Source organism: Myripristis murdjan, chromosome 1 (genome assembly GCF_902150065.1).
Source record: "Myripristis murdjan chromosome 1, fMyrMur1.1, whole genome shotgun sequence".
Classification (NCBI taxonomy): domain Eukaryota; kingdom Metazoa; phylum Chordata; class Actinopteri; order Holocentriformes; family Holocentridae; genus Myripristis; species Myripristis murdjan.
The window spans coordinates 13,624,867-13,636,355 of NC_043980.1; the positions used below are offsets into that span (position 1 = coordinate 13,624,867).

Here is an 11,489-nt window from a genome sequence, read left to right on the forward strand (position 1 = left end):
AGTTACACGTCAGTGGGAAAACCTGTACTGGTGAGTGGACGTGTACAGTGCGCGTCAGGCGGATCCCGGATGTGCAAAACAGAGACATGGAACGGGTAGTGGTGGAAATGCCGATCAACGATGGTGAGATTCATTGCCACCTCTACGTCTAACACGCCTGTTTTACCACTTGGAGGAACATTTCCTAACCGGTATTTGGTGCTTCTGTCGGTTTATGCACAAATCCTCCTCCTCCTGCTCTCCTGCTCCTCCTCCTCCTGCTGCCGCTGCTGACGCATGGTTTGGCACCGACGTGCTGTATTGTAAGGCTGTCAGTGCTTTACAGTCCGTGTTTTTTTTGTGGTTCCTTTTTTTTCCTGAATGCTCGCTGTGTCTGCAGCGGAGACGGGCTGCTTGCACTTGTGTGCTCTGGCAGGCGGAATTAGCGGCTGTCATCTGCCACACAGGGCGGCTGCAACTGACAGATGTTGGTCACCACTCACCTCTCTCTGCGCCACAAACACAGGCCCACAACTTACTCCTTATTTTTTGTGAACAAATATGAAGCATCTATGTAGTAATGTCATTTGGACTGGAAGTAAATAAAAGCGCGGTTAAAGAACCACTCCACTTTTAGAAATAAAAACAGTTATATTTTCCTCTTAAATCGTTCTGCACTTATAATTTCCACCAGTTATCCACTTGCTATGATAATATAAACCTAGACTGTAAAGATTTATGTGAGCCAAAAAGAAGGGGTTGAAGTGGCATCTGATTTGTGTGATGATGATGATGATGATGATGATGATGATGATGATGATGATGATAATAATGATGTGAGATTTTATTGATCCCTGCAAGGTGGTTGTTACCTCTCTCACCCTCCACAGTCTAGTCAGGGTCAGCATCCATAGAGCTGAGAGGGACACAGTCCTCTGCTCAACAACACTAAACTAGGCTCTATTCTATTCTATTCTATTCTATTCTATTCTATTCTATTCTATTCTATTCTATTCTATTCTCTAATGTTCTCACCCTCAGGTTTCTCCCTGGCTGGTCCATCCACCACCCCACGGAAGCGTCAGGTGCGTTTTTCAGCCCGGCACGACATCATCCTCCTGCGGGAGGTCATCGCCCAGAACCCCTTTGCCTCCAAGGAATCAGGTTGGGACTTAATCATTTTCTTTCTTTCTTTCTTTTTTTTTTTTATTTAAACATTGTTCATTTTAACATTACCATCATTTTGTTGTTTGGTGGTGTAATTTTCTCATTTCTTGATTTGGTGTCATTTGAAGATATTATTAGCAGAGCTACAATGGAATATGCAACATGTGTCATCTATCTAAAACGGTAATGTCAGACTTTTGGCTTCAGTCCCTCATAATCAACGATCAAAACCTTCTTCCAGATTTAATATTTTGCATCGACATTCAGCAATATTACAAGGAGAAATCCATCATAAAGTACATCACAAGAAACCAATTTCCTCACCAACAGCTGCCTGAGTAGACGAGACTACAATGCTGCCACAAGGCATGCTGTAATTTGAATAAGCAGCACAGCCAAATCATAGAAATAACCCAATGCTCATCAGCTAGTTGGATTAGGAGCTAGATTCATATGCTTATTTAGCAGCGTTTGATTGGAAATTCAAGGCCATTTTCAGGGGTCAACTGAACTGAAGTAAAAGTAAATGAGGCAGGGTGAGGGAAAGTGGGTTCACCGACTAAAATAAGAGAAAATTTGTTATATAACGTATCTTTTTCAATTCTTCACAGTCAAACTTTTAATTTGAAACAGTTTCATCAGTCCCGTCTGCAGTTGTTTTGCATCTCACAAAGTGAACATGCAAGGGGAGGCCACATATTAGGGGACGCTACTAAAGAATCCCTTGCTGGTTTTGAGGCTCCTCCAACTCTTTTTATTTTCTGCCTGTTTTTGGTGTCTCTCCATAGGACAAGAATGGGGACTGGAGATGAAAAGTGGCTGTCTAGCTATAGGCTATTTCTGTAAAATGCATGAGACCACTTGGAAGTTTGTGTGTGCATGGTCCCTGTTAAACAAATGAAATAAATCTAAATCTAAACATTTTTTAAGTAACCACGGTTTCACAGTGTGACAGTGTTTTTCCTACAAGTCTGTGAGCCTCTGCTTGAACATGTCATATTTTTCCATGTGAAATCAATGAAACTTCCCCAGGACGCATCTGGGCCCGCGTGGGAGAGATAATCACGGCAGCCCTCCAGGACGAAAACTTTGAGGTGGACGCCAGGAGGTGCAGGGAGAGGACGATGCTGCTGCTGGACTACTACAAGAAACAAGACTACCCCAGCCTGCGCAGGTCGGTAACAGATAATTGGCCGTTTATGTCATGTTACACGAGGGAATGACAGGACTACACTGGACATGCAGTGAAGTGGAGATGTGTGTGTGTGTGTGTGTGTGTGTGCGTGTGCGTGTGTGCTTTTGGTGTATTCAGGTTTGGAACAGAAAGGCTGTATGCCCAAAAGGAGGACCTGCTCCATGAGGTTTTGGAGCTGGAGGCCGAGAAGGGTCTCCTGAGCAGCGGTGAGGGCACCAAGTACCAGGTGGGGGTCCGAGGTATAGTAGTGTTGTGTTAGTTTATGGAAGACGAGCGGTAAACTGCTGTGGAGGTGGGTATGCAGTAACCCCAGTCAGGTTTGAAAGTACAAATAAGTATTTTCAGAGGGTCTGTTTTGACCCCAGTCTAATATTTAGGCACATTTCGGTCCTTTTCAGGGGCAACTTTATTATCCTGTGAAATACTATATCAGTAAATACTCAATTTTAAAATTTGTCTCAACTTAAACCACTGCTGGAAACTCATGGCAGACCTTACAGAAGACAATGATGCCATTTTCCCTCTCTGTGCCCAACCCAGTCTAAATTTCACCCCTCAGTTGTTGAGGTTTTTCCTGTTATTGGTTATTAATGTTTTAATTGATAGAGTAGTTTGTGTGGGGTTGACATTTCCTTCTACTTCTGGTTGTGTGGGTGCAACATTTCCTCCTGATTCACACAATGTACTTCATTGTTTTGTGAAGGACTCACATGGGACAGTAGTCACGATCACATCTGAGCATTTGACAAAAGGGTGAGATCCAGAAAACGGGTACAACAATTTAATTTGTACATTTTTGCCACCTAATTTTTTAGTTCAATAGAATTCTTTGCACTTTCATCAAGATTTTCGCCAGGGTGCTGGTATAAGTGCAGGTGCAGACATTTTTTTAAAATACATGTTTTTGAAAAGCCTTTGCTGGTTTTATTATCATTGCAGTACTACACCAGTACAACAACTACTACTAATGATGATAATAATACTGCTACTGTAATGCTACTACTTGCACTATTAACACTACTTCTATTAGTGCTACTACTTTTATCACCATGATCATTTCTAGGCTACACCAGTACTGAAATTTCCGCTACTTCTTCTTGTTGTTAAGTAATATCATTATTCTTCTCTTTATCATCAACAGGATGAGGAACTAAGAAAACGAGCCATGGAAGAACTAAATCTACCCGAGCAGGACAAACCCAACGTCACCATCACACAGACAGCGGCTGGTATGACAACACAACATAAAATCTTTTTTTTTTTTGTTTCACTTTTGACTTTCTGAGTTTGGAGACAGGTTGTCAGTAGCCCTGGGCGATATTTACAACATCAAATATCACACTATCTTTCACTCAATATTGACATTGTGTTACCATTATATGGATGACTATTGTTTCATAAAATAGTTACATGAGATCTTTGGTAAACAATCACGCAGTGGAAAATCATAGGACAGTCCAATAAGTTGCAGAACTGCATCTCGTTACTGTAATGCTGCCTTTAAAACCAGAAAAAGACAGCAGGTCATACTATACCATGGATCACGTATCATGGCAAGGTGCTCAATAAAATATTTAATCCACCAAGAAGCATCTTTAACTCAGGTAATGAAATATATTATTGTAAATGTGATTCTTACATGATCAGTGGAAATCACAGGGTAAAACACATGATTCCCCCTGCCCATTCTGACCTTTAACCCTTCACATGGTCTCTCTGTTCACTGCATCACCCTGCAGCCAAGTAATGTAAGTAGCATGGAAATGATTAGTCAATTAATCAATTAGTTGATCAATGTTGAAAATCAATGAATCGTTACATTTATCAGTTGAAAATACCAAACATTTGATATTTACAGATTCACAATGGTAGGGCTTTTTGGAATTTGGAATAAAACTTGCAATAAGCATTCATCATAATATTTAAAGCCCCCCTCCAGTCGTTTCTTAACCCCCTAAAAATAATCGCTGTTCATCAGTAATACATATTTAGAGTATTTTCCCATGAAAGAAACACCCTTTCACACCTTAGATACAACTCTACACCTTGCACTAATTAAGCATGCACTGGTCTACGAACATGCAAATCGTCCCCGCCCACCCGCAACCTGCTGGCACATCGGCCCATAACTAGTATTGTCTTTGATAATCTTTCCATGTAAAAAAAAATATTTTTTCAATAAATCTCTTAGTTACACTATTTTTGTACATTAATATACACTGACATTCATGTGAAGAAGTCATTTTGATTTTGATCTTGTTGTAGCAAATTTTGCTCAGATACATACAGCATTCATTAATTACATGATAAAATACTCAGCAGATTAATAACTAATCAAATTAAGAGTTGCAGCTCTGAGTGAGACTGTCCTTCATCCAGAGAGCTCATTTTGAGTGGGGTTCTGTTGCGGTGTGCTTGAACAAGACACTGAGTCCTTACTAAGGCTCCAGGCTGCTGCTCTGGAGGTGACCTAACCCCTGACCTTTCCTGTAACTGCGGAAAACAGACAAAAAGACTTTTCCTACAGGGAGTAACAGAGTGATCTTATTATTACAGTGACTGCAGAGCCAGAGGAGGACCGTGAGGAGCTGGCTGATCTCTCGACGGCGCCAACAGCCAAGCGGCCTTGCCAGTGCTGCTGCCAGACCTACTCTGAGATCCTCAGCTTCCTGGAGAAACGCTCAGAGGCGGAGCAACGGCTGCGGGAGGAGGAGCTTGCCCTGCGGAGGGAGGAACTGGAAATTCAGAGGAGTAAGGTTTTTAGAGGGTACACTGCATTAGATTGTGGCCATGCATCGCTCATTACACAGCAGCAAAAGTGCAATCTAATCTGTCAGCTGCCGACAACAAACACGTCGTTGTCAGCACACTGGACAGCTGAGTAAACAAACAAACAGGGAATACAGAGCGGTGTCCGAGTATCTCATCTTGAGAATTGGGAAGTGTTTGGGCCAGTGGTGGGTCACGAGTCAATGTATAGTAAATTTATAAATTAATTCTATACTTTAGTGTACCTGCTGTGTGAGCTGAGCGGTGACTTCACACCAGCCAGGCCCCAGTCTGCCCTATCTCTGGGTTACACAGAGCCGGCACTACTGGCACCTTTATTCCTCAGACACACACCAAAATACACAGAGATGCTGATAGTGGGGATGAGAGCGATTTTACAGTCTGTGTATAGACGGAGCTCAGGTGTAAAGAAAAGGCAGAGTGAAAAGAGGAAGGGAGGGAGCAAAAAGTAAAAACAGAACAGTTAAAAACAGAAAAGCGATAGAGGAAGATTCGGCCAGCAAGTACAGCTAACTTAGCAATATATTTCGAGCTCAAACCAGTTTACAGCCAGTGGCACAAGGCCCAGTGGGTAATGATGACATGGGAGTAATGGCGACGATGTGGTAGGTAGCAGCAGAGTGCTGTTGCCGTGTAAAGTGCAATATGGTATACGAAGCACAATGTAGGGTGTAGGATTTGCTAAAGGACTGGTTGGACTGTGTATAAATAGCTTCTCTGCTTTTAAAATGCAAAGAACGAATATTAAAACTGTTATATGACCCCTAGACATTTGCTGTTTTCCATTTTAGTCACAGCTCAGAATTTGCCAGTATGCCAGTTTATTGATGATGATAAAGCCCACTAACTCTAACTCCTGAGAGGACAGGTAGAGATGTGTGTGGTCTTAAAGTAGGAATGCAGCATGACAGTTGGTTTTGATAAAACTCATTTGTTGTTCAGAGTTTGCCAGATGGGCAGCATATGAGGCAAGGAGGATCCCAGGCAGAACTGTGCCCAGTACTATTACATTAAGTACCACACAATTTGGAAACTGCAACAAGAAATCTTATTGCCACTACTAGCTCTATAAAAAATGACTCTAAATACACTGACTAAGAAAAGACAGTTTGCGAACCTGGAACAGTCTGTACTTGTAATGAGTGAGCCCCTAATAGAAATTGTAGTATGATTAACTTCCATTCTGAGGATGGTCTGGTGGAATAGGCTGGTCTAAAGTACAAACCTCTGCTGTAAATCATTCCCTCACCGACCCTGACACGGAGTAAAAGCCGTGGTTGTAGCTGCCCTTGTTGACTTTGAAATGCCCCTTGAATTGCAACAAATACATTTTTTTAACTGCCAGCATGAAGAACAGTTATAGTCGTGTGTGTGCCTGAATGACAATATTTAATTTATTGTTTTAACCCAATGCTGTTACTCACCATGCCCGCACCACATGTAAGTTTTTGTTGGGTTACCGCCTGTTGTTGCCAAACCAGCTTCTCCTGGCATGAGCTGCTTTTTACATGGCATGAAACCACACCTACCTGGACCAAAAACCGTGCACACCCTGTTGGAGCACACCCAAACACAACAGTCAAATGTGGCATGCAATTGTTTCTCAAATATTTTGGATCCCACCCTGTGCTACATTAATGTGAAAATAAATAATGGTAAAAATCACTGCCTTTAAATATGACTGAGGCGAATACTAACCAGTTGGAATGAGAATGGATTTTCATCAGTTATGAGGAGGAAAAATCAAATATTGCAAGCCACGATATGTTATATGTCCCAGTTTAATTTAGTCTAGTTTGTTAGTTTATTTGACAAGTACAGTGCACATTTAAAAACTAGTTTTAATCATTGGTGCCTGTGCAGATAGCTAAAAAAAACAGACATTGGGCTCTGGTCATTAAACAGACATATAATGATACATAAGATGAGGGAGTTAAGCTGCACAAATATGCAATAGAAAAGATGAGTACAATTAAAAGTAGTGTTACAGTATGTCATCGTTATTGACAGTATAGTCAAGATCAAGTTGCAGTGGCTGTGTGACACAATGATAAAGCAATACCATAGTTGTTAGAAAATAAATTTCAAACATAAATTGATTTAAAATATTAATCCTGTCCTTTTAAAAAGATGCCACTCATAACTGGAAAGGAGTGAGGTCCAAATATCCTGACAATGCCAATAGCACTATTCCCTATCAAAACCACTGCACACAGTGATTAACAACCGTAATTCAATGCACCACAAAAAAGACACATCTTGATGTTTTTAATTTGTTATTCCTTTTCATTCCAACTACTTGTCACATTGTGGGGAAAAAAGCTTCTGTATTGGCACATTTGATTGTCACTAAGCGGAAACTTATGTAATACTGTTGTTAGCATTCCTCATGGAAATAAATGATAAGCCTGCTCGTTGGTTTCTGTGTGGAATGCTGACAATGCCCGTGAACTGCTTTTTTTTTTGCAGCTCAACGACAGCCGCAGAAATGTTTTCTCCACACTGCAAAATGTCCATGATGTGAGGAATGACGATTTCAATATGTCAGAGTCTTGATGAAGAGATTTTTTGACCATGACATTTAAAGCTAGACTATTCGGTTTCATGGGCGAGGACACCACCTTGTTATGATGTGGTAAATGGTGATGAACGCCTGTCACTTCTCAGAGGAACAGAACTTAGAAATGCCTCAGGAGTTCAGGACAACTCTTTTACCTCATCATCACCCAAAATAAAAAAGTGTTTTGCTGTATTCTTTATGTTTTTGTGTATATTTCACATCAAAACATTAGATTCAAAGTGTTACATTACATTTTTACCTTACGTTATTTTACCTTTTTTGTATTTCTTGCTTTGATGTTACCTGCTGTTGTGTCCTTTGAATTTTTCCCTTGGGGGATCAATATAGGTGAATCTAATCTAAATCTAATTAATTTTGTGAGTTATTAGTCTTGACATGAACTTGAGAATTTTATCCTTGCTCAGATTCATCCTTAACTTTAGTAAACAAAGTGGTGTGCCCTGCCGTGTTGAACTGCATATTGTCAATCACATCATATATCTGTGAAGTGAATTGCAGAAATAAGGGAGACCTGCCCTTTGCACCAGTTTATTGTATATAATACAAGTTGAAAAAGAACAGTTTTGTTAAAAAAGCAACTTAAAGGAGGAAATAAGGCTTTGCTGGATGCACTGCTGTCATCATCATCAAGCAGCGATTAGTGACATTTTTTTTTTTTTTTTATCTTTCTTTGCTGTCAGGTAAGATCGCCCTGGAGAGGGAGCGTCTGGGAGCCGAGAGGAAAGAGAGAGAGAGGAGATTTGAGCTTGAAAGCCAAGAGAGGCAGGTCATCCTCGACCTGCTCAAAGAAAAGGTGTTGAAAGGCTGAGAGAAAGGAACTGCATCAACTGGAAGTTAATGGCATTTTCACAGAGATCAAAACATTTAAAGAAGAAAGGAAATAAGGCACTAAATAGACCACTCAAATGAGGAAGGATCTGAGCGAGAGGAGGCCAAGGAAACAGGAAGTGAAGGGATCAATGGCTACAGGTACATGCAGGGCGTCGGCCTGATAAAATCGAACAGAATATGGAGAAAGAGATGACGAGTGAATTTAGATTGAAAAAGGAGACCACCAATAAAAGATTTGCAGTTGCCAGTATGAGGCAGAACAGCTGACTGTGATTTAAAGGTGACTATGTTTGCCTGCACCAGCAACACCAACCTGATTCCTTTAGATCCTGAAAAGACACTCCCTTGTGTTTATTTTCCCATTTATCAGCAGTGTTTAAATGATACAGAGCTGCAATTACTGTGGTGTCTCCTCCTATGATGGAATGTAGCGAAACCTAAAGTAGGTGTGGTGATCCACTGATCACAACGGGTGGGCAGGGATCATAAACAAGTGTTGCATAAGCTCTGAAGTGTCTGGTTTATCGTCATGTGACACAATCAGGAGTTCTTGTTTCCAGGCGAAGAGAAGTGGTTTGTTTGGGTTCCACGCTGACAATGAAAAGCCAAGTCCCTAAACATTACAAAAGTGTGGGGGAGGCAGGCCCAAGTATTAAGCATATTACTTAAGATCAGGCGTGCATTTAGTCAACCATTTCTTTCTCCACATAAAGAGATTTCGAAATATTATTCAAGTTCTAGTCACTGTCAGTCAAAATCTGTGTCTTGTTAATGTGCTGAAAAAATGGTGCCTTATAGGCTTGATATGCACTTCTTTCTATCTGAAAATCCCCAAATTATAAACCAATCTGAATCTACCTGTGCAGTGTGCAAAATGTATAAAATACTGACAAATTTTATGTCACTGATGTTATTTTGTATTTCAATACAAATCACTGTTTTCATCAAGTTTAAGTTGTTTTTTCCCCCCTGCAAAGGCCCTAACTTTGATATTAGACTAAATACCCTGATCAAATTATGCGTCAGTTTTCCAAGCTTGTGGTGCTGAAATATGACTTCCAGCTGAAGATCGAAGATACATTTGTCGAGTTTTTCATCTGGTAGCGCTGAGTGTTCGGCGTCTGACCACGCCTTATATGCAGACTGTAGTTAACTGCGTATGAGGTTTACATTCCAGATGACAAATTAGAGATCCTCTCACTTCGAGTTATGGTGCAAGCTCCTAAAATAGTTGCTGGATAATATATGACTTTCCCAAATGTATTTGAAAAACATTCCTCCAAATGAGCCAAAATATAATATAACCAACTGATGTAATAAATTACCGAATAATGTAATAGATTGCTACTTCATAAGAGGTGTAACTTCCTAACTAATGATGCTATTTTAAGTAATGATGTCAAAAAGCTGCCACATTCTTTTTAATCTTACAAGATACACATTATTATTTAATATTGTTATCGGATCATCAGTTGTTACACCCCATAAGCAGCAACAGTTGATGGTTAATATTAAATAAAATAATAATCAGTAATTACTAATAATAAATAAATTGGTATGTTTTGTTACATATTTAGCTCATTTAGAGGATCATTTCAGTTTGACGTTATTACATTATATTATTATATTAGTCAGCAGTGATGTTACTGTTTGATACAAGGGCCTATATCACTGATGACAACATGCTTTAAATAAAAATACTAATGAGCATTACATAAACAACCACTATATAAAGGTACATTTTTCAGATTGGTTAAACAATCAAGGTGAGCTCATTATTTTAATGTAATGTAATCATTTTAGATCAAAATTTGGATTTGTAACTGTTCATTGGGATATTATTGGTAATACTGCCACATGCTTCCCAATGAAAAAGTTTATTACAATGGTCACAACTATATCCTCAAGGCTGCAAAGTGCCTTCATGTTCCTATAAGGGAAAAAAAAAAAATCACAGACTTTTAATTAGGGTCACTGATCTTATGAATTTATGTGCCACCTTATACAGAGGGATGCTGACACCAGAGCAGAGCCATGTGTCTGTGATGGTGGGGCAATTTTTTTGCTGTAGCAGGTATCTGTCCAAATTGCTAGTTATATGATTTTGAGGAAAAGAAGCTTGCATTTATTATTCAATTGTTCTTTGTCCTTTAAATCATGGATGTTGCTGCTGTATGGATTTCTTGATATAAAAGCAAGTTGCTTATGATTTATTGATGCGATACTGATTTGTCATCAGTAGACAACACACATCAGTCCAGGATGATGGGGAGCCAGATGAAATACTGGTTATTGTTTAGGCTATATTTAGTATTGGTTTCTGCAGTATACATGTTTCATTATATGTTGTTAATTATATGTTTAATATTAGACAAAAAAGTGATTGTTAGATGAGTTGCAGTTCTTAGGCAAGATTACTTGAGAAGAATTTGAATGTAGTTTTCTCACCTCATCTTTCTTATCTCTTTCTGTTATTAAATATTCAACATAATCCTCATGTAGGCCTACCTCTTTTCTTTTATTCAAGCTTTAACTCACATATCTTGATGTTATACATTTGTGGCGTCGTGTTGTAATAATAATAAACAGAATAAACAGGCCAGTAATAACATTAAAGGGCTTGGTCTGCGTGGAAAAAAACAAGCAAACAAACAAATAAAAAAGTCAGACACTGTTTCTGTGCATATGAAACAGATTAAACCCAGCACCACCAAGAGGAAATGGGATATTAAATTGACATAGTGGGCGTGCAAGTGGCAGGAACACCCGCCCCTACTCCGCCTCTGATTGGCTAATCCTAATCCTCATCCAACCCTAAACCCTAATCTGAATCAAGGGCAACGGTTACTAGCCATTCAGGGGCGGCGGGGGCGGGGCTTGTACGTCCAGTATGTCAATGTCATCCCTCCCATGATGAAACCAAAGATACTGTATGCAAAAGATGCG

General features: G+C 39.8%; 1 protein-coding gene across 1 annotated transcript; it reads left to right on the forward strand.

Moving 5' to 3' along the window:
* Positions 1 to 3: 3 nt before the first annotated feature.
* Positions 4 to 9,947, forward strand: LOC115364771 (trichohyalin). Its single transcript, XM_030059353.1, has 7 exons — positions 4 to 123; positions 1,021 to 1,143; positions 2,179 to 2,320; positions 2,459 to 2,567; positions 3,483 to 3,570; positions 4,898 to 5,092; positions 8,393 to 9,947. The coding sequence occupies exons 1-7, from the start codon at positions 87 to 89 to the stop codon at positions 8,518 to 8,520; spliced, it is 822 nt and encodes a 273-aa protein (XP_029915213.1). The 5' UTR covers positions 4 to 86; the 3' UTR covers positions 8,521 to 9,947.
* Positions 9,948 to 11,489: the final 1,542 nt, after the last annotated feature.